General features: G+C 38.0%; 3 protein-coding genes across 6 annotated transcripts; 1 reads left to right on the top strand and 2 right to left on the bottom strand.

Annotated features, from left to right (window-relative positions):
* Positions 1 to 27: 27 nt before the first annotated feature.
* Positions 28 to 4,831, bottom strand: txlnbb (taxilin beta b). Its single transcript, XM_058398355.1, has 10 exons — positions 4,745 to 4,831; positions 3,208 to 3,456; positions 2,552 to 2,643; positions 2,260 to 2,430; positions 1,984 to 2,178; positions 1,344 to 1,463; positions 1,174 to 1,248; positions 990 to 1,082; positions 732 to 827; positions 28 to 629 (listed from the first exon to the last, which is right to left on the bottom strand). The coding sequence occupies exons 2-10, from the start codon at positions 3,443 to 3,445 to the stop codon at positions 120 to 122; spliced, it is 1,590 nt and encodes a 529-aa protein (XP_058254338.1). The 5' UTR covers positions 3,446 to 3,456; positions 4,745 to 4,831; the 3' UTR covers positions 28 to 119.
* A 1,455-nt stretch (positions 4,832 to 6,286) lies between these two features.
* LOC131359866 (gap junction epsilon-1 protein) lies at positions 6,287 to 7,259 on the top strand. Its single transcript, XM_058400040.1, has 3 exons — positions 6,287 to 6,325; positions 6,581 to 6,763; positions 6,864 to 7,259. Exons 1-3 carry the CDS (start codon positions 6,287 to 6,289, stop codon positions 7,257 to 7,259), a joined length of 618 nt encoding a protein of 205 aa, XP_058256023.1.
* A 4,278-nt stretch (positions 7,260 to 11,537) lies between these two features.
* hivep2b (HIVEP zinc finger 2b) lies at positions 11,538 to 24,188 on the bottom strand. Of its 4 annotated transcripts, XM_058398348.1 has the most exons (8): positions 24,002 to 24,176; positions 20,667 to 20,754; positions 14,812 to 19,122; positions 14,564 to 14,715; positions 14,309 to 14,484; positions 14,113 to 14,208; positions 13,254 to 13,960; positions 11,538 to 13,112 (listed from the first exon to the last, which is right to left on the bottom strand). In XM_058398348.1, the coding sequence occupies exons 3-8, from the start codon at positions 18,868 to 18,870 to the stop codon at positions 12,672 to 12,674; spliced, it is 5,631 nt and encodes a 1,876-aa protein (XP_058254331.1). In that variant the 5' UTR covers positions 18,871 to 19,122; positions 20,667 to 20,754; positions 24,002 to 24,176; the 3' UTR covers positions 11,538 to 12,671. The 4 variants fall into 4 exon arrangements, with proteins under 4 accessions (XP_058254331.1, XP_058254330.1, XP_058254329.1 ...); XM_058398347.1 differs by lacking the exon at positions 20,667 to 20,754 and having other exon boundaries at positions 24,034 to 24,188; XM_058398346.1 differs by lacking the exon at positions 20,667 to 20,754.
* Between the last annotated feature and the right edge of the window lie 1,550 nt (positions 24,189 to 25,738).

The following is a 25,738-nucleotide window of genomic DNA, read 5'->3' as shown; positions in this document are numbered from 1 at the left end:
TTTGCTCTCAAGAAATGAAAAGTCAAAACTCTTTTAGTTGCAGTCACTTGGGCAACATGTTTATTTTTTTTAATCACAGCTTTAGTATGTAATAAAAGGTTATTTTTTAGTCAAGAAGTTTAGTCAACAGCCTCCATTTCCTTGTCTCTAATTTCTTGATTTTTAACAGACAGTGATTCTGTGGATGTAATCTCTTCTTCAAGGTGAAACTCCAGATCGGTGGTGTTCTCTGCACTTTCTTGGGGTACTTGTAAGCTTTTGGAGTGTTCTGAAACCTCACTAGCTTCTGCAGGGAGAGCTTCCTGCTCACAGATGTGAGATATTATAAACGTTGCTGCTACCTCTTCAGGTTTGGACTTTTCCACCTTAAGATTCTCTTCACTGAGAGGTGTTGCAGCAGCAGTGGGCTCACTCAGTGCTTCTTCATGGCTCCTTGCTTCCTGAGGGGCGTCTTTTATTTCTTCTGCTACCTCCACTTTGGTTGCTGTGTCTTCTGTAGCACTGGGTGGTTGGCTTTCCTGTAGCTTCTGATAGAGGCTCTTTCTCTCTTCCTGCAGTGCTCTGCAAAGATTCTCCAGTTTTTGTGTCTTTAAAGTGAAAAGCTCAAACTCTTTCTCTTTCACGGCTTTCTACAAAGAACGAGGAGAACATAATGAAAGGTTATTATCAAAACTGGTATTATCAAAACCAATAATGATAGGATTCTGTTATATTATATTATATTGTCTTACATCTGCAACCATTTCAATGAGAGTTTTATTACAGCCATCAAACCGTGCTTTCCATGAACTGGCCTCCTTCTCTAGCTTCTTCATCTTTTTTGCCATCTGCAAATATAAATATTAAATGCTTAGTGATTTAAAAAAAAAAAAAAATGAACATTCGTGTTACATAGAACAACAGAAATGTTGAATAAAAGATGGTAATAGTTAATTAAATCAAATTCCCTTAATTTGTTAAGCAACTAGATTTTAATAATAGATACCTACTTTATCTATGTCTTGTTTGAAGCTGGCATAAACCCCACTGCTCTTTGACACAGCTCCTTTAAATTCATCAAACTTCTCGGAATACACAGCAATCTGTAAACGGAGGGTACATTGTATTAACTTATAACTAAAATACCATTATATAAGATTCAACTGGAAAAATATAACATCTGGTGCTGTTTACCTGGGCCTTCATGTCAGTTTCTTGCTCTTTCATAAGTGTCACTTGTAGTTTGGCTTCAGCAGCTTGCTTTAGTAACTGTCCATATAGAAAATAAAAAAAGGGAGGTGTATAAGTTAAGTACATGTAAAACATTATTATGCATGTGAACAATCAGAAATCATGAATATTACATGTGCTTTCTCCAGCTTGTGCTTCTCTTCAGCATCTTTCAGCACTGCATTTGCCTGAGCAAGTTTGGTCTCCAACAACTTCTGCTGTAGGTCTCTATGCTTGAACACTTTCTCAAGATTCTGCAACAGTCAGAGACAGTAATAGAGACCATTTGAATCCAGAAACTGCAGAAATAGTGGAAATTGGTGTAATGAATGCGAAATAGAAATTATCGTCCTTTTTTATCATCCTTTTTTTCCCCATTAAAATGCCTTTGGGAATATTCCAATCAACATACAAATTGCACAAAAGGGCCACTGACATTGTAAGTGTTTCTTGGCTTAAATAAACATGCTAACTTTTTTGTTTACAATGTTTAGGGTTTGGTGGAAATACATGACATGATTCCCTGAGAGCATTACAGACTTAGATGTCTGTATCACAAATTAACACAAATCATAAACCCCGAATGCAGTCACTTTTAGGATTTTAGCCTTCCCAACTAATATCACGACGGGTTATCATTATTTGCTTCCTACTGTAATAAATCTCTATCTTATAAAATGTGAGTGAGTGAGCTACAGGACTAGGTTCCTGTAAGGTCTCTTGTATCTAAAACGTACATTTAATCCAAAAGTAAGTGCGGTAAAGGTCCCATACCGCCTCTCGCTGGTCATATTTAGCAATGAGGCCTTTGAGTTTCTCAGCCAGGTCGCTGTTCTCTTGGCACAGTTTGTTGTTGCGGTTGCTGTGCTCCTCGATCTGGGCCTGGATGTCTGTAAGAGTGTTCTGAAAGTGAGTAGTGATCTCCTTTCTCTTCAGGTCATCCTCACGGCATCGCTGTAGGGTCTCCTCCTGACAAAGGGGCTCAGGTAAATATGCATCTTCTGTACACTCAAAATACTCAGTTGTACAAAAGTCTATATGAGGTCACACCTTAAGTGTCTTGTTATGTCTCTGCAGCTCTCTGCAAAGCCCCTCAAGTTTACTTCGTGCCAGGACCGCTCTACTATGCTCACTCTGCAGCTGATCCTTCTCCTTCATCACCTGCAACAGTTTCTTCTGTAGCATCTTCAGCTGCTTCTGGTCTGAGCGGTATTCCTCAAGCTGTGGACAGCAAATACAGGGTTTATTTATGACTGCTCCAAGACTATCCTTGACATGATTTAACATCACAGGAACATAAAACGCACATCCTGCAGCATGGGTTTTAGTTGTCTGTGCTCACCAGCTCTGCATGCTTCTTTATTAGGGCTTCCAGTTTCTGCTCTGGAGTGCCAAGCTTGTTCAGGCTTTGCATAAGAATCATCGCCTCCTTCCCTGTGGTGACATAGATGTTTAGATGTAGATCATTTTATTTCACAGCACTTTTCTGTAACAGCATGGCTATGAGATTAGTTCAGCCTGCATGGTTTATTTTTCTAATATTTTGTCCAACCATTTATGAGGTGTATGTGCCACCTAACCTGATTTTTAAAACAGTACTTTGTAACAGAAGTAAACTCAGAAGTAATGTTTTCTTATTAAAATAAAGTTTGCAGGATTTTGTGTTTTTCAGTACCATGACAAGCTGCATATATTTTGTGTCTTATTACCTTCATGAGAGAGAGAAAATGTATGGCTGATAAGAAAAGGCCTGTTTATAGTTGTTATAACATATGTGATAACAATATATAACTTGTATAACTTCTTGAATTTTCCACAGCATTAAATATGACTATAAGCAATAAGATATGACGTTCTTTGGGCCAAATCACACAACCCTATTGTTGATTATTTTCCTATAACATCACACTACTTTTACTACAATAGTTCCACCGTGCAGAAATTATCAACCTTTTCAGATATGTGGGACTTTCATTCAAGGTACAGCAATTGCCTTACCAAGGCCTTTCAGCATTTTCTTTTCTAGTCTTGGGTCTTTGACCTTTCCAGACCCTTTTAAGTCTGTGACTGTCTCTTCCTCCAGCTCCTCATTCTCAGCTGGATTTTCAGCTTCCTGATAAAAACTGATGATGTCCTCTAATTGCTTATTCAGGTCCTCAGTGAGGTCAGGGGTAGCATCCACAATGGGGACACTGGTAAGCGTTTGTACCTCTGTAGGCTGGCTACAGTTCTCCATTCTTATATTCACTGAAAAGACAAGAAAATGTTTACTTAAACTTTAGGGGTCTTGTCACAAAGCAGAGGGGTCAATCAATCAAGCAAAAGAGCAATGGAGGAAAAAATAATCAAAAGTTAGAAAACAAGGGTCAACAAAAAGAAAATGCAAATGCACACAGGAAATGGCAAAAACTGGGCAAAATAAGTAACAGATACTGTCAGTAATCCAGTGAGAGGAACCTAATGTCTGGACAGGAGGCGGGTCCCAGATGATGTGAGTTCAGATGTGACAGCTGTGTTATATCATTAAATCATTACATCTGAATTTATTTAAAAACTGAATCGTTCTCATCACTGGCACCTAAAGCTAAGATTTTGAGAAATACTTTATAAATGTAAGTTCCTTTAAACTATGAAGTATGTAAGCCCCAGTAACAGAAGTTAGTATGATGGATGTTTTTAGTATTACTAACAATTACCTCTTGTGCATGTGAGAAACATTGTTTAAAAAGTCTCAGCACCCTCAAAATCCCAAGAATAGCTCTACAAAGATAGGGATGTTTAAGGACATGCTGTTTGTTTGAGAGGGGGTGGTGGTGGTGGCGGTGGTGGTGTTGACAGCTTCTTTTGTTGCACAGAAAACTGACCTGCTAGCAGAAGCTTTATAAAAGACATTTAGGTTACAGTTCTAAACTTTGAGGTTGTTTACCCCTGAAGTTACGCTGCTTATTTTCACTGCTCATTTGGTTAAATTTAGCCCCTGTCCAGGCTGATCACCCCCTGATCACCCCCTGGCGTCACAAGCATAGCACATGGCACATGGCACCTGTTCTAGGCCAACAGTCTATTTTAGGATCTTCTTAATATGGTCAACTTATTTATTATTCTCAAGCATATTTCTTTCTGCATCAATGACCATATCCTTGACATGTTTTTCTTTTATTTTATCATTTTATCTACCGTTTAGACCTAAACTTGGTTTGTCATTTTTCAAAATATTTGTAACTTTTTGCTTTTCAGACTGCACACATTATAGGCACACATTACATTTTAAATTACATACAAACTACTTGTAGTTTTACACGAACCATGTGTCTTCATAGCGCATTCTTAGACAAACATGGCATGCACTTCTAAGCCATGAGAAGCATTTCACATTCTTCATGCATGACATAGTGGTTAAACGGTCTATACTATAATGACAGATGACAAAATATCTGACTGAAAAAAATGCATAATTAATGCGTTTATGAAAAATATATAGCAAGTGCAGTTATTTGGTGTCTTGAGTTTAAAAGAGAATTCCAACAGTACTTACCAGAAGCAGCAGTGAAGTAGACAGAAGAGGAGTGAAGGAAGGCTCTGAGTGCCTGTTCCTGCAAAGACAGCAGCTGTCACAGGCAGACCTCAAAATAATCTGGTAGGATGCTATTCAAACCCACTCTGGTACAAACAAGAGTTAGGACACTCCAACAATTTAGGCTTTTGTTTCATAAAATGGTTTTAATATGTATACTGAAATAATCCATAATATTTTCTGAACAAGCTGACTAATTTATTATGTAATTAAAGTACTGTATTGATAGGCCTATTAGTTATGATGCAATCAAAAGTTACCAAAATTAGCATGATTGTTTTGTGATAATAGTATTAATAGTACTTAAGTTATAAAGTTAGTGTAAGGGAATGCATTGTGGGATTTTTTTTATCTGACAGACCCAAACTCTCATTAAGGTAGGTAGCTTTTCCCAGATTTTTCTTTGCATTTTTATACAATATTATTACAGCTTTAAAATGCCCCCTAAAGACATCATTCATTATACGATAAAACAAGAATCTTTTCCTTCTTCCCTTTCATTCAGAAGCCTAAAAAATATAATGTAATTAAGCAAATGAAGTTGATTGGTATAAATTTGTCAATGGTTTAAGTTCTTTGTCTGCAATTACTACCTTTTACTCTTAACACAATAATGAAGTCCATTTTAACAAATATCTCTATTTCTGTATGTTAATTATCTGCATTTGTTCTCCCTGATGTGTTAGAATGGGTTGTGAAACAATACAGCTGCCTTTGTTGCTGTTTTCACTGACGCAGCAATAACGTGTCATTTGCCCCTCTCTCAGGATAGGATGCTTTCACAACATGAGCCTCTGCTCTGAACAGACAATACCACCTGGATATCAGATCAGGGATGATCATGCCTCATGGAACCATGAATATTTACTGAGTGACATTGGTGTGTTGGGATATTTATTTTTGCAAAAAAAGGTTCTGAGATGGATTATGGGAATCTATAGCTGAATGGAAAGGACAAATAACTCTACTCCAGGGCTGGTATGTTCACTAAAAAACAGATTTTAGCTAAAAGAATTATTATTTTAACATCATTGCTTAATCTTTAACAGCTTAGCTTTATCGTTTAACAAAAAAATGCATGCCCAACAGGGTGTAGTATATAAATAATGAAATTATTAAGGTTTTTATTTGAAGATAAAAACATTTTAACATTGGTCTTTTCTAAGGAATTCATGAACACATAACACTTTAGCAGATATCTGATTAGGGCTTTAATTTTACTTTAATGCTTGTCATTTTATTGTCTGTTTTGCTCATGACACAGTGGCGTTTTTTTTTTTTCCTGCTGACAGAGTTAAATGGGGATTATGTGTAGACCACATGTCCAGGCTTTTTGTGTATGCCTAAAGATGAAAGGGAAATATGCACTGGCAGGGGTTTTTTCTTCAGTCGAAAGGTTACCCAGAGCAGCAGAGTGTTAGTTAGATCTCTACAAAAGCCACAGGTCGGCCATGAAGGCTAAGCTCCACAGAGTACCTGAACTTGCAGGACAAAGACGAAATCATGTCGTTAAACTACATAAAGAACTTCTATGAGGGATTTGTAAGTAATCCTAGCCCTAGTTTATGTATATATTTCTATTTTTTGGTCACTTGGGTTATTTATGATAATTTAGGAATCTGTACAATGTACACTGTTTATAAGGTTCATTCATCTTGGGTGTTAGATGATTATCAGTAGACGCTTTTAGTTGGTGTTCCTAATGGATGTCTTGAAAACTACATTAGTGAAATCAATTTAGCCATTACACTGGGTAAATTGTTTGGTTGTTTTTTTGTTTTGTTTTTTTTGGATTAGCTTCGGCCACCCACTGTGATTGGTCAATTCCACACACTGTTCTTTGGCTCTGTGCGTATGTTTTTCCTGGGGGTTCTGGGATTTGCAGTTTACGGCAATGAAGCTCTTCACTTTAGCTGTCTCCCTGACCGTAGGGAACTAAATGTCTTCTGTTACAACCAGTTTCGACCAGTAACGCCTCAGGTACACTTCAACACTACAAGCATCTAACGTGTGTGTATGTATGTAAGTAGTGCTATAGAAATGACAAAAAAATGTAACATGTTTTTCCATCCTCTTACAGGTGTTCTGGGCCTTACAGCTTGTAACAGTCCTCATACCAGGGGCTGTGTTCCATCTTTATGCAGCATGTAAAAACATGGACCAAGAGGACATTCTTGAGCAACCAGTCAACACAGTGTTTTACATAATATCTGTGCTTTTGCGGATGATCCTAGAGGTGGCAGCATTTTGGTTGCAGAGCCATCTTTTTGGATTTCTGGTTCAGCCTGTGTTCATGTGTGATGCCAGCTCACTGCAAAAGGCCTTTAACTTCACAAAGTGTTTGGTCCCAGAGTACTTTGAAAAGACGATCTTCCTCAGTGCAATGTACGTATTCACCATCATCACTGTGATTTTGTGTATTGCTGAGATTTTTGAAATTCTTCGCACAAGGGGGTGTTGTCTGGGCACACAATGACAACTCTAAGTGTTTGTGCAAAGTGTTTTTGACATTTTCAGATTTGAATGATATTTAAACATCCATCCAAAAGCTGTTTTATCATTTGATTGTTTTTGAATATTAAGCAGTTCATCTCAGGTAATGGAAAATGACTGCAATGTATTTAACTAGAGTCTACAGTTTAAGTTACACAATACTAATACATTTTAAACTCCTGTATGTTCTCATGTAGGTTTTACCTCCACATATTCTTTTACTGATAGAACCCAATAGAAACATTATTCTTGTCCTTTCTGACCTACACATAAAATTATGGATATACAAAAGTGATTTTTATAGTTTAATAAATATTGTACAATAAAGTTTTTGAACACAAAACTGTATGTTTACTTTTTAATTAAGAATTAACCCACTTTAAGAGACTGGTTGTTGTATAGTACTGTATATTAACAAAAATATCCAGTAACAAAAAAGATATGATTTTATTTACAGTATATGTTTATGGTCTATTTGTAGTCTTTATGAAGCATAAATATTTCTGTCAGCTTAGTTTTTTACTTCACAACTATAGCAATACCTTTTACTGTGAACCCAAACACCTTACAAACATTTCAAACATGTCCACTCATACTAATTTAAAAACAATATTTTGATGACTGTCAGCATGTATTTTCTCACCTAGCCATGGCAATACATTTATCTTGCTAGCTAAGATGAATGCAAAAAGTAGACAATTATAATTATAATGTTAGCTGTATTGCACTATTGTCTGGATGGCTGATGGGGTTGATACACTGCCATAGCATTAGAAAAGTCTGCAGCTGTCACATCAGCTCTATGTGTATGTCACATCAGACAATGACATCACTACACCAGCAGAGGGCCCATACCCTGAATTCTAATCACTCACTTCCTGTTCTGCAAACACTTCCTGTTCCATGAACTATAAAATACACACACACACACACACACACACTGTTTTGTGAGATTGTATACATGGAAAAAGTCTTAAATGGCCGTTTGTGTCAGCAAACCAAGGTCATCACACAATCTGTAGGATCACTGTGTCCGTTGCATCTCTTGCCTTACGCATCATTTCACAGGAACTGTGTGATATGTTTTGCAACCCACAGTGTTAGTTCTCTTTTATTCTGTCTACACAGCTAGAACATACATATTCTAGTTATATACACTGACCAGGCATAACATTATGACCACCTGCCTAATATTGTGTTGGTCCCTCTGTTGCTACCAAAACAGCCATGAACTGGCCTGCACTGTGTATTCTGACAGCTTTCTATTAGAACCAGCATTAACTTCTAGCTTGTCTGCTGGATAGGACCACACAGGCTAGCCTTCACGCCCCACGTGCATCAGTGAGCCTTGGCCACCCATGACCCTGTCACCAATTCACGTTTGATAGATTCTGACCACTGCAGGCCTGGAACACCTCATAAGAGCTGCAGTTTTGGAGATGCTCTGATCCAGCCGTCTAGCCATGACAATTTGGCTCTTGTCAAACTTGCTGAAATCCTTACACTTGCCCATTTTTCCTGCTTCTAACACATCAACATTGAGGACAAAACGTTCACTTGTTGCCTAATATATCCCACCCACTAACAGGTGCCATGATGAGGAGATAATCAGTCTTATTTACTTCACCTCTCGCTGCTCATAATGGTGGGGGTGACTTAAAGGTCAACACTAAGTCTATGAAAAAATGCAGTACTACCCCTAAACCTCTGTCAGGTAATGTATAACACTACAGCAGTTACGCAAGTTTATTATGAATGGTCACACTATTACAAATTGAAGACTAATCATTATAAAGGTAAAAGAAGAAGTGATAAGAAGCAGAGCTGAGGGTAAACAATATTGAAATATTATATAATAAATAATAATTAAATAATTAAAGATGTAGGTTAGGCCATAATGTAATGTAAAGCTAAGCTAACATTATTACATTATTTTGCTAGCTTGAAGCTGGTGCTTGGTTTGGTGCACATAATATTAATTATTTAGCTAACTTTCTTTCTCTGTACATTATGGAGTCAGTCATTTGGCTTAGACATTTTTTCAGCCATACTGGATGTGGATGATCGAGTGGATGATCCAGCTTTAATTTCAAGTACTTATTCACTCTTCTTGCTTATACTTTTATCTTGAAACTGCTCCGATGGCAAACTAGTAGCTTTTACTTTAGTAACACTCACTCTGCCTCTGCCTCATGCCACAGCAATGCAGGTAAGGAGCTCACCTTTTCTTCATGCCATATCCTGCAGCTGTAACTGATGCTTACTTCACTTCTTGCTCAGACAGTGCAAATTCTGAGGAAAACAATGAATAGCAAGCAGTATATCCCCGGCCTGTGAGGCATGCTTCAGGCATCACTTATAACATTATGCTGCAATTAGAGCAGGTTTTGGAAGCTTTTTAAAAGATGTTATGGCCACATTGATCATGTCCATTATGCAACACCTTCAGGGCTTGACAGAACAAACAGTACGTCTTGCACTGAAGTACTAGAGATTGGGAAAGTTAATAACGTTCAACAAACGACAAGAAGTTATAAGTTTGTGGAATTGTTAGTATTAGATGAGTTACTCTGTCTGCAGTCTGCACATTGCCACACACTGACTCAGACAATAGGCCACATGTCTATTGTAATGACACAGTCAAGTGTGTATCAGTCAAAATAATACAATTACCATCACCCAAGGTCAACACACATCTTCACACACTCCTTTACATGGCTGATTTAACAATGACAATTTTTAGCAAGAAAAATGCTGTACTCAGCATGTATGAAATTACATCATTGTTTTCTTTGGCAAAACAAGTATGGGAAATAGGACAAGCATGCTGTAGTGGAGACATTTTATTGGCTACCTATACGGGGGCACAGTCAGAAGGTGGTGACTTTCCTGTGCAAGGAAGCATGCAAATACGAATACTTCATGAGTTTTGAAGGAAAATAACCGATTGGAGATATTTGAAATGGAAATGGCAGAAGCAAATCTGCAATAAAAATTATCACATATCAGAGCTAATGTATTTTCTCCCTTAGAGGTTTCTTTTTTTCAAAATGATTATTGCTACCAAATTGTTGGCCTGGACTTTTGCTGGACTCTGTCTTAAGTGTTGTAAAGTATTTCTAGCTGTTTTAGTGAGGGAAGGTAACGGCCTATATTAATGCAATAGCAATACTGTGGTCTACAATAAATAACAGGATTAAAAAATTTTTTTTTAAAGAGAGCGAGAATAGGAGAAACTGATTCCAAGTGTGTTACTGAGTAAAGAATGTTGCTCCGTTTTCTATATTAAACATTTATTTGTAAGTAATTTGAGGTAAGAACATTGCTGACAAATCCTTATCATATAACTTTAATATACTTATGGACATCTTGTAATCAGAAAAGAAAAAAAAACACAGTATCATAGAGAAATCAGCTGCCTTCAATGGCAATAAATAAATATTTCTGAATACCTGTGAATGATGTTCATGTAAGATATATCAGACTTTGGTGATATATCGAATGCAACAAATACAATTGAACTAAATGAAACGAAATACCCTATTAGTTATAATGTAAACATGACATAAAAAGTCTTTCATAGAACTAACCTTATCATGAGCTCATTGTTTTTAACACTCACTGAATATAAATTTCGACTATAGCCTATATTAGGTGAACACTAAAGTGGAACATTAGATCGATCTTGTTCCAAAATATCATACTAATTTATATTTCCTCCCTATGTCTAAAACAATACTTTCATTTTGAGACATTTAAAAACAATTGCACCTTAAAACTGTATACAATCAGACACACAGTTCAATTCAAATCTGATGTCAAGAAAAAACTTGTACAGACATCAATTCTTGTTCATTTGTTCTCACACAGGACACACTAGAAAAAAATAATTACAGTACATGATTGTGTGTGTGTATGTATGTGTGTGTGTGTGTACCTTGGCATGAGTGTGTGTGTGTGTGTGTGTGTGTGCTTAGGTGTATATGTAGGTGGTTGTGTGTTCATGAGAATATGCGTAGTGTTGGGCAGATTACGTAGAAAATGTACTCAGGCACTGATTATAAATATGGATTTATGAAAAATACAACATAATCTGAGAATTGTATTTATTACGCCGTTATTAGGCAGGTGTTCTTCAAGCTCAATTAAGATATGCTGTCAGAAATATGAAAATGCTGTGCCTAAATTGCTCCGTGTTAGAAAAATGATGTTTTTGGTTAGCTACATTCTATTTTCATGATCTCAATGGCTTAGTGTGAGGAAAAAAATGTAAACATACAATACCTATTTTTATTTTGTAATCAAATATGATTATCCTCAGACAGAACTACGTAATGTTTACAAAATTAGTCTGTAAAGAAATAGTTTTTAATGCATTCTGGGTTGATTGCCATATTACATTTTCATAACCTGAATGCGTAATCCTGTTTATATGTAGTCCGTCATTTTTGTTACCTGAATACATGATCTAGCTGATATGTAATCCTTTACGACCCAACACCATGTGTATATTTATGTGCATATAATTGACTAAACAGTGGCTGGAATGTTGTGCCATTTGATCAAATCAATCATACAATGACTCCAAATAGCCCAAATATCAACTGCACCTCATCAGTCAATTATTTCAGTAGAAAGTGCTTTACATAGTCATCTAACTGCATAACATTTACAAATGACTTTAGGTTATCATAGCAATCATACATTGTCATATCATAAACTACATGAACAACATATCACTGTGTTGCATAAGTGCTGAAAAGTCCAAAGATTAAACAAGTGCACCAGCAAACATAAATAACAACTATATACCAAGCAATATTGTAGCACTACTGAATTTAGTATACAAACTGTATAATGTGAATCGAGTGCAATTTCAAAAGCATCAACAGTACTTTAGATCAGTTTAACACTATATTCACTGCTTTAACAATACATCCAATACTTATGTCTCACTGAGGCATAGGCAAACAATTCTAAAAAGGCACAAGCTGATCAGACGGGGATGATTAAGTTATAGTCATGATCAATACATATTAATGCACTAGATTTGGAAAGTGATGGTACTTTTTAGTTGCTGAAAAAATAGAAAGAATTTCCAATGATTCAGAAATTTGAATATATCTCCTGAAATACCACTTTAATATTTATGGACTGCATATTAATATTCATATGGCCTTATATGTATGGACAAAATAAGTGGTGGTTAATAGGAAATGCGACTCTAATATGGCAGTTTGATTAAAATATGTGTTGTGCATCTGTATATGAAATTATGTGCATATTCGCTTTATCGTTTCTTTTGGCCACATATTGCACCTTACCAAAACAACAATCATCATAAGAGCTTGGTTTAGCCTGACTTAACAAAATGTTATAGAACAAGCTATTTGAATCAGCTTTTTGGAGGATTACCAATGATGTCCTCCGATGTGATCCTGAGGGATGCAATAGCCTCTGCACAGATGTGGACACTCTCTTCCTGCTTGTTGTCCTTGCTGGCAAGACCAGTGCAAGATGTTGGCTGCTCCTTCCTCTGGGATGATATGTTGCTTACTCCAGGTCCTGGAATAGAAACTGAGGCTTGCCTGGAATTAGCCCTCTCTGAAATGTCCCCCTGTGGTAGTGACTGAGAGTGTCTCTCGACAGGAACACCAGATGGGCAGACAGAGGGCATTCTTAAACCTCCAATGGGGACCATTGGGATAGGAGTCTGTACCTGCTGTTGAGAGTGCAAAGGCAAGTGGCTGAAGATGCCTCGGCTGGGGAGGGTGGATGCATCGGTATCACAACGTACCCCATCAGTGACATTTTGAAGAATGGCCTCTCGCTTATCCTGAAGTAAACAATAGCACAATTTATGGATACTGAGAGTGATCAAATGTTGATATTTGTTATGAATATGTTATTAAATGGTTGTTATTATCATTTAGAGGTTGAACTAGTATATCAGAAGTTTCACATTTAAATGACATACCGCTTCTGGGTAAATTGCAGTGGTTTGTCTCAGGGCAGAGGCTTCACATTTCATTTCCCTGCTCGACTCCACATAGGATCTGTGCTGATAGGCCCCCCTGCGTGGTGATGCAGCCCTAAGCATGCCTCTGTGATGTCCACGTGGGGAGGATGTGCGATACCTTGATACATCTGTCCCTGGTGAAATGGGCCTTACAGGTGACAGCTGGCGAATGGGTGAGAGATCCCCTCTGATGCTCACATCTTGCCTTGAAAAAATGGGTCTCAAGGGGGAGGGAGCCCTTCCTGGAGCCAGATGACCTTGTGGGGACAGATCTCTCCGTATACAGATGTTCCTTTGATGAGGTGAATCCCAACAAGGAGAGAGCAATTGAGATGTACAGGGATCAAATGTTGCACTTGTTTGCTCAAGAGTCAGATCATCCTCATTACTGGCTGATGATGCATCAAGCCTTTCTTTAGGATCCAAGTTCTTAGTGAAACATATGGAGGGAAATGGTTTGTTAATTGTGTAAGGCTGAGGACTTGTGCTTCTTGAGTGGGTTCTTGGCGTCGAGTCCCCATCATATTCATCATCCTCATCATCATCTGGTTCATCTCCATCTTCCTCGCCACCATCTGAGTCATCTGCATCAGAAAACTGGTGTTTAATGGCTGCATCCATTACTGGTCTGATCTCTGATGATTTCTGTGCATCATCTTCATGTTCTGAAAAATAAAAAGAGGATCCAAATAAAGAATTAATTCTACATAAGTAATTCAATGTGTCTTTTCCAGAATCTGGAATAATTAATTGCTTATGCGCATCCCCTTTTAAACAGTAAAACATGACTGATATTCTGTTAGCCTAAAGGACTTACCAGCAACATCTGTGTTGTCCATATTCATGGGTGACACACCAAGCTCAAGGCATTTTTTCAAGTGGGCTTTTGACTTCATATGCTTCGTCAAGTTCCCTTCATATGGAAAAAAAAGACGTTGTTTGACGTCATCAAATGAAAATATATTTAAGAGTAGCTAATATTGTGGAGTACAAAAATATGGTAAAAAACCAACCTTTTGTTTTAAAGGCAAAGTTACAGCACTTGCATATGTAGGGCCTCACATCTGTGTGAGTACGTATATGTTTCTTCAGCATACTAGGTTTTTTACATCGAATTCCACACTCTTCACAAATATACTTCCCGCGGCCACGTCCCCTGACATACACATAGTCCTCATTTGATTTGTACCTGAAAATCAGTACATATATTAGCAAAGCTTTTCATCAATAAACCACTTCTGGTATTTGTACAGAAAGATACTACTCACCCTCCTTCGAAAATCTTTACACGAGCGGGCTCTGTTTGCCTTAAAGGTGCCTCAGTTTCCTTGCTATTGTCACGCGATGGTCTACATTTTTGCTTAGCATCCTTCATTTGTGTATCATATGTTATGTCTCCCAGCCGAGCCTCAATGGTCCCCTAAAAAAATAAGTATTACGTAATCTATCATATTTTAATTTATATACAAAGACCAGATAAACAAGATAGGAAAAAGTAAAAAAAAAATTAACTGACCTGTTTCTGTTTGTGACTTGACAAAGTTGAAGTAACCAGTATTCCAGGTTGATACATGGCTGCAATTGTATATATGGTATTTTGTTTCTTTTGTTTAGATTGGAGAAGGGCAAGAGCCTTTCCAGTACTGAGATTCGGTGGATTTGGATTATGGCATCTCATAAACCAAGAGGCATACACCGAGAAATTAGGTGCTGTTTGGGTGCTGTTCGGTTTGGAACAATTAAGATAACACCAACTCACACATGTTGTAGTGTGAAGACCTGGAAACTGAGATAGTATCCAAGTATTGGCAATATCTCTTGGTAAGGTTGTTGAAGCAATCTGCATTGGGATAGGTAAATTGTTCATCAAAATTGCTTCTGGAGAAACACTGCTGGACAAGCCTGATTTATTGTAGAAGTCTATATTAGGATCCTCCATTTCTATCTCCTCGACACTCCCAGATGGATTTTGTAAATGTGTTGACTTGCTCTCTTTCTTCTGTTTCTCTTTTCCAAGATCAGGATGTCCTAATTCTACAGCACTAAGCTCTTCCACAATCTGCCCATACATATTCTCATCTTTGACTCGTTTTTGCTGAGTTGCTTCAATGAAGAGCTCAATACTGCTTGCAGGAGAAAGCATTCGCTTGCTAGCTCCGCTGCTTGGAGCCTCTGTTGTTGAAATGGTTCTAGAAGTCAAGGACAGAGGTATGCCTGTATTAAGTTTTGCAGGTGATGATGATGGGCTGTGCAGAAGTCCTCTTGGATGTCCTGGTGTTTGACATACATCCAAACCTATTCTGTGTTGTGATGTAACATTTAAGCATTTACTTTGAGTGCTAACATTATTTGATGTTAAGTTCGCATACTGAGAATCCAGAATATGAGATATACTAGTGTATGTGATGTTTCCATAGCATGGCACTTGCATCTGAATTCTGACTGGAACTAATAAACCATGCAAGCTCTGATTTGCTAAAGCAGGCTGAGCTTGTGAAAGAACTGCTATTGTTGACAGGACATTGGTCACACTCTGTGAATGATCTTTTGGTAGATCTGCCAGAGCGATTCTAGGATCTTCTGCTGTTTTGGAGTCTTCAGGTTCTTTCTTTATTTTCTGCTTTAAGCCATGGCATTGATGCATCTGTAAAGTCTGGGGAAGAAGAGGCTGCTTATGAGGGATTTGCTCTGGCATCCTAGACAAGTCTGGTGAAATTAGCTGTTGTGGGGAAACGCTTCCGTGCAACAAAGAGTACCTCATTTTCTCAATGCCACTAGAGGAACCTTCCAACAAAAACTGTTTGTCTGGTGAAGACATTTTCCTGCCTATTTCAGCTGCATCTGAGCTTCCCTGTATAGCATTCATCTCCATAGATTTATCATGTGTCGAAGTCTCTGGATCACCACTCAGAGAAGCCTGTCTAACCAAATAGCCCCTTCTTCGCTCTTTAAATCCACAATCACTGGCATAGATTTCACTTTGGATAGGGCTGGTTGAAAAAGAAAGGTTGCTATAATCGAAGGACTTACTTCTAAATTCGGGTAATTCAGTGGGTAAGTTGCAGGGTGCCTGTTCTGATGCAGAGCGCCTCATCTCTCTCTGTTGGCTTAGTGAGCTTCCTGGAACAGACAAGAACTCCAAACACTTGCTAAACTCATCCGATTTAGCGGGAGATGCGACATTCATACCTTCCTCTCTGTCAAGTGACTGAGAAAAGCTTGAGCTGTGAGATAAATTGCTATCTTGACTTGGGCTTCTGGAGAGACTAGTACAAGCAGATTCAAAGCTTGATTCACCAGAGGAACATTCCATCTCAGCTAAACGCAAGCGTTTCTTTTTTGGAGGTAGCTTTTCAACTGGGAAGTTTGACAAAGTTTCACTCCTCTGAGGCCACTGGAATTCTTCTCTGTTTTTTTCATTTGGTCTAACCTGCACGTCTCGTACTTTTTCTGGTTTGTCAGGCTCCTCGGTAACTCTAATCTCTGGAACTTGAATACCAGACTGAAAAGCTAGTTGTTTAGATAATTGAGACCACTGGTAGATCAAACTGCTTCCACTGTATTGACTCTCTATTTTTCCAGAATGTGCGAGTGGGTCAGTTTTGTACTTTTCCTTAATTTGCTCCTTTTCTATTAATTGGTAAAGGGTATTTTTATTAAACTGTTGTGATTCAAAATCAGTGTACTTCTCTGCAGAACTCGGCCTACTTAATGATTTTGTGTGCTGAATTACAGAGATAACATTGCTGCCAGTCCATCTCTCTGTGTCAGTATATGTAGCATCCGGAATATCTTGTTTTGTACAAAGGTCCCCTGTAAGGTCAGGCAAGCATGATGGCTTATTTTGGGTCGGAAAATCTTCCTCTTCCATAATGTTCTTTCCTTTTCTACGTTTCCTTGTAGCATTTTCCATCATGTGGTTTTGAAACATGAGGCATGACTCTGATTCTGGACAATTCTCTATTCCAATTTTAGAATCATCAGCACTGTCAACTTTTGGCTCTAATTTCAGGCCACAAACCAAACTGTGGTTATCCGGTTCTGTATGTCCTTCATGTGCAGAATGCTCAAAGGCAGCCTGTCTCATAAGTTTTCTCATGCCCATGGAGCTACGAAAGGAGATTTCATCATTTGTCATCCTTTCATCAAAAGAATTACTGCTTCTTAGCGCCTGTGATGCACTTACATTGGAATCAGATGGTGTTGGAAGAGAGTTGCTTCGTAAAAGTAAACCACACTCTGGTGGGGTTTCTAGCAGTTCAGTCCTACACTGAAACATTTCTGGGATTTCCTTATACTCTTCTTCTTGAAAAGATTCTGATTCGATTTTTATTGATCTGGCCAGGTCTTTTTTGTGTCTGTGCAAATGGCATGTGGCTTCCTCAGGTGCCATCCCTTTGGTCAATTTAATCATAAAACTGGATGGAGTCTCATTTATGTCTGTCATGCAAGTCTGTACAGTGATTGATTGCCTTGGCTTGGCACTTGGTCTATAACACTTCCCAAACATAATTTCTTGGTATGACTTGGCATTTGCACTTGCTTGATTGCACTGCTGTTCTGCACTCTCTGAGCGTGAAAAGTAGCCAGAGTCAGTGCTGCCTTTGCTGTACGAACTAGGGAGAGAGAGCGAATCTTGACTTCTTTTCTCCGAAAGCCTAAGGGCAAGTCTTTGCTTTATGGTAGAAGACTCAAGTTCTTGGTCCACCTGAGTGACAATAACAGGTGTCATCATTTCTCTGAACTGCCATAAAGACACTTTTCCTGACATGCTCTCATTTGATGAACTCTGAGTAAAAGTTATCCCAGGGATCTTTTGTGTATGTCTACCACACTTGCCCTGTATCGTGTCCCCCCTGTCCTTCATTTGGATAGAGCTGCCTTTGTGCAAGGGCTGCCTCTGTGCAAGAGTTGCCTCTTCCCTCACCTCCTCATCAGTGTCAGTGCTTTGCTCAGCATCCGAGTGCATTTCTCCTTCTCCTACTGTCACTTCTTCGTCCATACTACCAAGCTTCCTATCCTGCTCTGAAAATGGAAACAATCCTGCTTTGACAGCATGTGTGTGAGACTTCCTGTGTTTGTACAAATTGCTTTTAGTTTTAAACGAGAAACCACAAGGAACACATGGATATGGTCGTTCACCAGTGTGGGAACGTATGTGTTTTTTCAGCACGCTGGGTTTGGCGCATGCTCTCCCACAGTAATGACACACATACTTTCCTGTCTTCTTTACTTTCAGCTCTTTTTTGTGCACACCCACTGACAGGAGGTTAACACTTGATTGGAAACATCTTTTGCCAGGAGGAGGGAAACGTTGTGTCTTCCTCCATGTGTAGATTGGATTTTGGTCACTGGCTTGTAAGGCGGGACTAGTTCCTGACCCCACTGTTTGTGTCTCATTACTGGGACACGACCTCAAATCATCTCTGTGGGGTCCCTCTGTTAGTGGTATTTTGTCCTTGGTGCCAGGGAAATGATCTCTTTGGACCATTTCAGAATCAGAGTGTTTCTCTTCTTTCAAAGTGCCTCCCTGTGGGGAACATCCTACTGCAATAGTGGATTCAGGAGTCTCCATGATGCAAATATTATTTTTCTAATATCAATACTTATGTCTGCTACATCTTTGCTGCTTCATTTTGCAGGATGCAATAGAACAAATTGCTCTAATTTTGGTGTAATTTCTTTTATAAGTGCCATAAGTTCCAAAATGTTCACATGCAGTCCCCAGGCTGATTGTTTACTTCTCAAAAAATGGTGGATATTTTTCTTTCTGAAGTTTTCATTTCTGGTTTTATTCCTTCTTTAGTGTGTACCAGTTGCAGGTTATCTAAAGGAAAATATAAAGAGACAACAAATATAATAAGACATGAAAATGATACTGAAAAGAATAAATGTCAGCTGGACTTTGCAGAATGTCATTTACATCTCTATCATAATAAAACATCCTATAATAATAATAATAATAATAATAATAATAATAATAATAATAATAATAACAATAGTAAAAATAATAATAATAATAATAATAATACATTCTTATATATTTATATATTAATGAATGATTCCCTAAACCAAGTTTGTATAATGCTATGGCCACATCACTTTACATGTTATTTATAGTGTAAATGCCCTGTTTTATAGCAAGCATGTAATGGATATATGCCACATACTTATGGAAAGGACTGGAAAATAAATTTCAGCATAAACACACTCCAAGGTTCCTAAATATAGGTGGTTGCAGTAACTTTGTTACTTTTATGACCCTCATTTGGCTGATTCTAGACAGCTGACATGACTGCAATGGGGTACAGCTGATAGCTAGTAGGTCTATTGGAGGAGAGTTAAATAAGCTTTTAGCGTAATTATTGTAACAGTATACAAGCCCTGCTATTAATGTACAATTTGTGCAAAATATAATGGGCTAATTACAGCATCAGAAAAGACAACCAGGAATGCTTCATCTCCTCGTATCTAACAATTCGACTTTAATGAGGTTATATACGATTATCTGGTACAGACCTTTTAGCTTGTCTTAATTAGGACATCAGAAGACTTCACACCATTCTATCAGAAAAGACACCTGAACCACATGCTTCAGTTTACTTTGAAACATTGTCACTGTCACCTTTCGCCTTTCTACAAAGAGGTGGGGGTGATAGAGACGGGGTCTCTAGAGGTGATAGGATTCTCCAGCGCTCCTCTCAAGGTCACTTTCATCTCATTCTTGGGTCTCCCCTTGCACGAGGGGGGGGTTGAATTAATGAGTGGACAAATCAGTGAAAGACCACAAAAACCAGTGTGCCCTCAATCATAGAATCATAGACTACACAAAGGTATAACTACTCATTCAACGTATATAGAATTATGCTTTTCATGACTTATGTCATCATAGACTGTTCTGGGAGCTTATGAATGAAAAGTGTAAAGGTTTGACCAACTGTTACCACTTCTCATTTTGACAACACTCCTACACATCTGCATGAACACGATCAGTAACAACAGGAAGAATGCATTTAATATATATATATATATATATATATATATATATATATATATATATATATATATATATGCAATAGCAAGTCACTAAAAATTATAGCTCGAGTCAGGGGAATGTCATTACGTCATGTATCAGCACCCCACTGTATCAGCAGTCACAAGCGCCAAAGCCTGGCAACTTATAAAACCAAGCAGTCTTATAAATGACATCCATCCACAGTGGCACTTCAGGAAAGACTGGAAGACTGCATGATGGATGAATTACACGGTGAATAAAGAGCAGAGCAGTCAAGGACAGACTCAAACTGGCGAGTCACCCTCTAGCAAGCACAGCTACAACAACATCAAACATATCGATTGCCATTTACAAACCTGATGTTCAAATACAGCCTTGTCCAATATCTCCAGTCATTTTCAGCTCCCTTCAGAATTCCCATCTTCCATATTCCAGTGTGTTACCCTCAAGGAAAGCAGATTTAAAGCCGAATAAGCCAAAGATAAGCCCCATCAATGATCCACATCGTGTGTATTGAGGGTACACTATCAGACCTACTGATGTAAGCGAGTCACCACAGAAAATACCTCACTGAGACGTGTATCCAGGAACAAAAATAGCAAAGGGGCCCTGTTAGGGGTTATGCAACAGCCCACAGTAAAGACCACTTTGGAAGGCATGGAAAGCGGTGCATAGACATCATTCATTCAGGGTGCACTGCACCGAGAAGAAGTATGTACAGCAAGAATTGTCTTGTGCCTCTGACAAAACGCTTAGAAAAATGATATGATAAAATAGTGTTCAGTGTTACAGTATAAAAGAGGTCCTCTACTTGGCATAATTACCAAACACATGCTGACAAAACTCGCAGCAGAGTGCATGTTAATGCTTGACTGAAAATCAGCAGTTACCTTAAAAGAATTTTTTTTTTTTTTCATATTTGCTGTTACCTTTGCTAAAGAGAAATTCACCATGCATCAGATAAACCTTTAATCTTTGCACAATATCAAACAATTATATTACACAGATATTATTGAAAATAGAAAATAATGGCTTGCAGAAACAAACTGGGTGCTGCTCTGATTAAGAGAGATTAAATAGCATGAAATAATGCATATGTAAAATGGCTTTGAATAAAATATTGTACAGATGTTAAAAAGATTACATTATTATTATTATTATTATTATTATTATTATTATTATTATTATTATTAGTTGTTTGTAAAGAGAAATTTCATTCAAAATAAAAAATAATGATTGACACGTCATTGACAAACCAGTTACTGAACTAACAGAAATAATGTGCTCAAAGTATTAGGTATTCGAGGACATGTGGCAATGAACCTACAGGACACTCGTATCCACAATATTGAGTATGTTGAGTTATTGCTCTAAATGGTTGATCCTCAATGAACAGTGAAGGTCAAGCCTCTCATCTCTCTCTATAAATATAATGGTCTGTCCCACTGGGTCGCCTGGCTTTTCCACTACCCCAGGCACAACTCATGGCTACTGACTATTTAGATGTGATCTGACACCCAACTTCTTTCTCTCTCAGTCATACCCTTCCTTTCACTCACTTACATACTCTCTCTCTCTCACACACACACACACACACACACACCACACTTTACTGGAGCAGACTGAGAAAAGACAAATCTTCTTTTTCAATTGTTTGCTGCTGCTGAAGATGGTAAATTGTTAAGCTAAGGAAGTGGTTATGATGAACAGTGCATATCAGTGAAATTGTAAATTTTTAAAATTGTACACACAGTTTAAAAAAACATTTGTAGGCCATAAGCATAGCATATCATATCCCTTTTGGAGTAAAACTGTGTGCGGCTACAGCATGGTAGTGTGTTGCAATGGGTAGTGTTGCTGGCTTACAGCTACATGATTCCTGGTTTGATCCTCAGCTTGGGTTACTGTTATGTTTAGAATTTTGCATGTTCTCCCTGCAACTGAATGGGTTTCCACTGAGTTCTCCAGTTCCCTTCCACTGTCCAAAATATCTTGTTAGGTTTGGCTACTCGTAATTTCCCCTTAGTGGTGAATGAGCCTGCAATGGACTGGTGTCCCATCCAGGGGGTACTGTCACCTCCTGGGATAGACTGGACCCAATACAACCCTGATCATTATATAAATCAGTTACTAAACATGCATGAACAAATATTTTATAAATACATTGTCAGTAAAGTTTTTGAACACTTGGAGTGTGCTATGATTTATTGCAGAATATCAATTAAACAATAAAAATGACATTTGTGTGGAACTCAAGGGGTAAACCTTTTTGCCTTTAGATAAAATGTTGTTTTCAATAAATGAAGTGCATTTAGTGGACATTAGTTTCATGCTCATTAAACCATTACATGAGGCCTTGTGCCCTGTGGATAAGAATATGTCATCCTGGAAGAAAGCACTCTCTTCAGGATAGAAAGGTTTCATCATTGGATAAAGGTGATCAGTTCGAATAAGTGTATTGATCTGCAGAGTCCCTTCCCTCTAAGTGGATAAGTAGACAAACTATGCCAGCAAAATTCCCCCACTTCATAACAAAGCCACCATTTTCCTTTCATTTGTCATCCATCTGTTTATGTGTATGTATATGAGTATACAGTATTTGTTACAAATTACTACATTATATATATATATATATATATATATATATATATATATATATATATATATATATATATATATATATTAAAATGATTCTGATGGAGGAATGGTCGAATAGGTAGTAGAACAAACTGTGAAGCATATTCATTCTCACTGTGGGTGGTTACAGGCTCTTCACTGTATGTATTCGACTTTCCAGTAAAGGCCTGAATAGAGTTTAGACTATTGCCAGTTTTCTGTAATATACATTTTATTCTATTTGATAGAGGTACAGTAAAATTCCACTTAAATGTTCCAAGTAAATAGCCTCCTTAATCTCTCTTTTTATTGTAAATGTCATTTGCCATATGGGGTGAAGACATGAGGAATGTTCCCATGGCAACAAAATACCTATTTTTTCTGTATTTAGTATGCGCTTATCTTATTCAGCGAGTAGCTACACACAGACCACTGAAATACTGAATGGAGCACACTCAGCCAGTGCTTTAGCTCTCAGAGGCATGATAAATGTTCTCCATTTCTATTTAGTAGGACACACTGAGAAATGTCTTCTCAATGTATGTAAGTAGGATATGTCTGGATTGGATAATGGTATTTTTTAGTCTCTGTATGTATTCGGCACCATAAAAAGATCTGGGAAATGAATGAGAATGAATGAAATGAATTTGCAAATGCCTTCAGGAGGTGGACTCCATCTGGAGCCATCGTTAACTCATCGTCATGGAAACACACACACACTGTTTCCTTATGATAGAGCTGAAGTTCTGCATTTCACAAGCGAAACTGCATAATGAGACAAAATACTTTACTAAAGATTTAACTAAAGACTGCATAATGGGTGAGTTTAAAGAGGAGTTCTAAACAATGCATCAAAGTTACAAAAGTCAATCTTAGGAAAAATGTGGCAGAAACACTACATAATACTCAGAAGACATAAATGGCATGCCACTTAGCATCCTCATACTTGAATGTGTGTTGATTTTTTTTTTTATCCTCATACAGGTAATCAAAAGCAGCAACACAATACAAGCCAACTCTTCCGTTATGTACTTATATCAGGTTGTTTCTAGACAAGACACACATATATACCTACCAAAGTGAACTCATGTTTATCTTCTTTCTCACCTTGACTGATCCATGGAGTTCAGCTCCTTCCTCCAGAGCCAAACACTTCATTTTCCATCCTCAGAGTGCCACTACCAAGGTTCCTGTTTTTCACTGAGTGCTCTTCACTAGGCTTTGCTACTAATCCCTTAGTCTCATGCAAGAGGAGTGGGAAGGAAATGGAAAATGATCATGTTTCTTGGCATAAACACCTGGTGTGTTGATTGGCTGAGGGAGGCTAGTGGAGATGTCTATCACCGTGACAACGCAGGGTCTGGTTGGCAGCAGCCAGAAGAGAATATACAGGGACAGAAATAGATTGCAGCTTGCTCTGGAGCTGTACAATCCCACCACAGAAAAAGGGAGGGAAGGCCAGAGGAATGCAAGAAGAAGGATGAATACAGCTTTGAGAAAAGATGAGCAGAGCTATGAGAAAGCAAGGACATTTGATTAGAATACTGCAGCTACATCCATGCTGCAGTCACTGCATAGAAAGCATAGGAAGGGTCTTTGTAATGATGGATGAGCTGACATACAGCATTGTTTTTACGTATTAAACGCTCAGTAGCTGAATTTTGCTATTCTTTGCATTGGTAGTGAGCATGCTAGAAATATTCCTGTATTTCCAGCATGATTTCTATTCCTGTCTAAAAGATTAATACAGCTGTGGTTTTATAGCCAACATCAAACTCTCCATTTGAGACAGCTACCCTGAAGCTGGCAGGCCTGATAGTGGCCTAAATGGCCCTGAAATGCATTTATCATCAATTAGTCTTTTAGTGCTTTGATGGAGCATAGCAGTGTTACCAAACTAAGCAGTTTTAATGTGTGTTTGTGTGCATAATTCTGTCCAAATTAAGCTGTCATTTTGAAAATTACTGTGGGTGGACATGGTCTCCCAAAAAGACTGTGTGATACAGTTTCAATTAAAAGTGCAGTTAAATCAAATAAAAGTGACTCAGGCCAATAAGTACTGCTTTATCACATTTCTGGGGTTATTTCAGTACACAGTTGTGTCAGGACTGAACCCAGTTTTGCAACATATTCAGCATGTGTTTATGGGAAACAATTTTAGCTTTTTAGCAAAATTATTTTTCTTCATAATGTCTTTGTTATATGTTCACCCATCAGTGTACGCCAGAATTGTGATAAAAAATACTGAAATATCTTGCTGACACCATCTCTATTACATTTAACATCATAAAGATGGGCGGTCAGCCTGAAAAAGTCTTCCCTGCACTCACTCATACCACGTTTAGTTCGAATGCCATGGCTCTACACTGCAAAAGAAAACCTGAGAGAGAACCAGGGTAATGTGTGTTAAAAATGAGTCAAACTTCTGCCCACAGTATTATTGTAGAAATATAATGAAGGGTGGAACTACACCTGGTCATTTAAACATTTTATCAACACTGTAAGTTAAAAGGGCCTGGGATCTGCATAAACAGTACAGCGCTATTCCTGGCACGGCTGCCCTGAATAACTCAGATAGGGAGTTTCTGGGGGGAGGGAAGTAAGCACGTGTGTCTCGATGTGGCATGTGATGCTCTCGGATTCCCAACACTTTCATAAGTGGACTATGGCAGGTATTTGAAATTGCCACACACTGCTCTGTTCAAATACCCTGTTTATATCAGAGCAGAAAATACTGCATGTGATTGATGGAACGAAAGTAATGGACCGTGCAAGGATCATGGATCATGCAAGGACAAGGCTAAATCTCAGT

Source organism: Hemibagrus wyckioides, linkage group LG09 (genome assembly GCF_019097595.1).
Source record: "Hemibagrus wyckioides isolate EC202008001 linkage group LG09, SWU_Hwy_1.0, whole genome shotgun sequence".
In the NCBI taxonomy this organism is placed as follows: domain Eukaryota; kingdom Metazoa; phylum Chordata; class Actinopteri; order Siluriformes; family Bagridae; genus Hemibagrus; species Hemibagrus wyckioides.
This window is presented reverse-complemented; position numbering and strand designations above follow the sequence as displayed.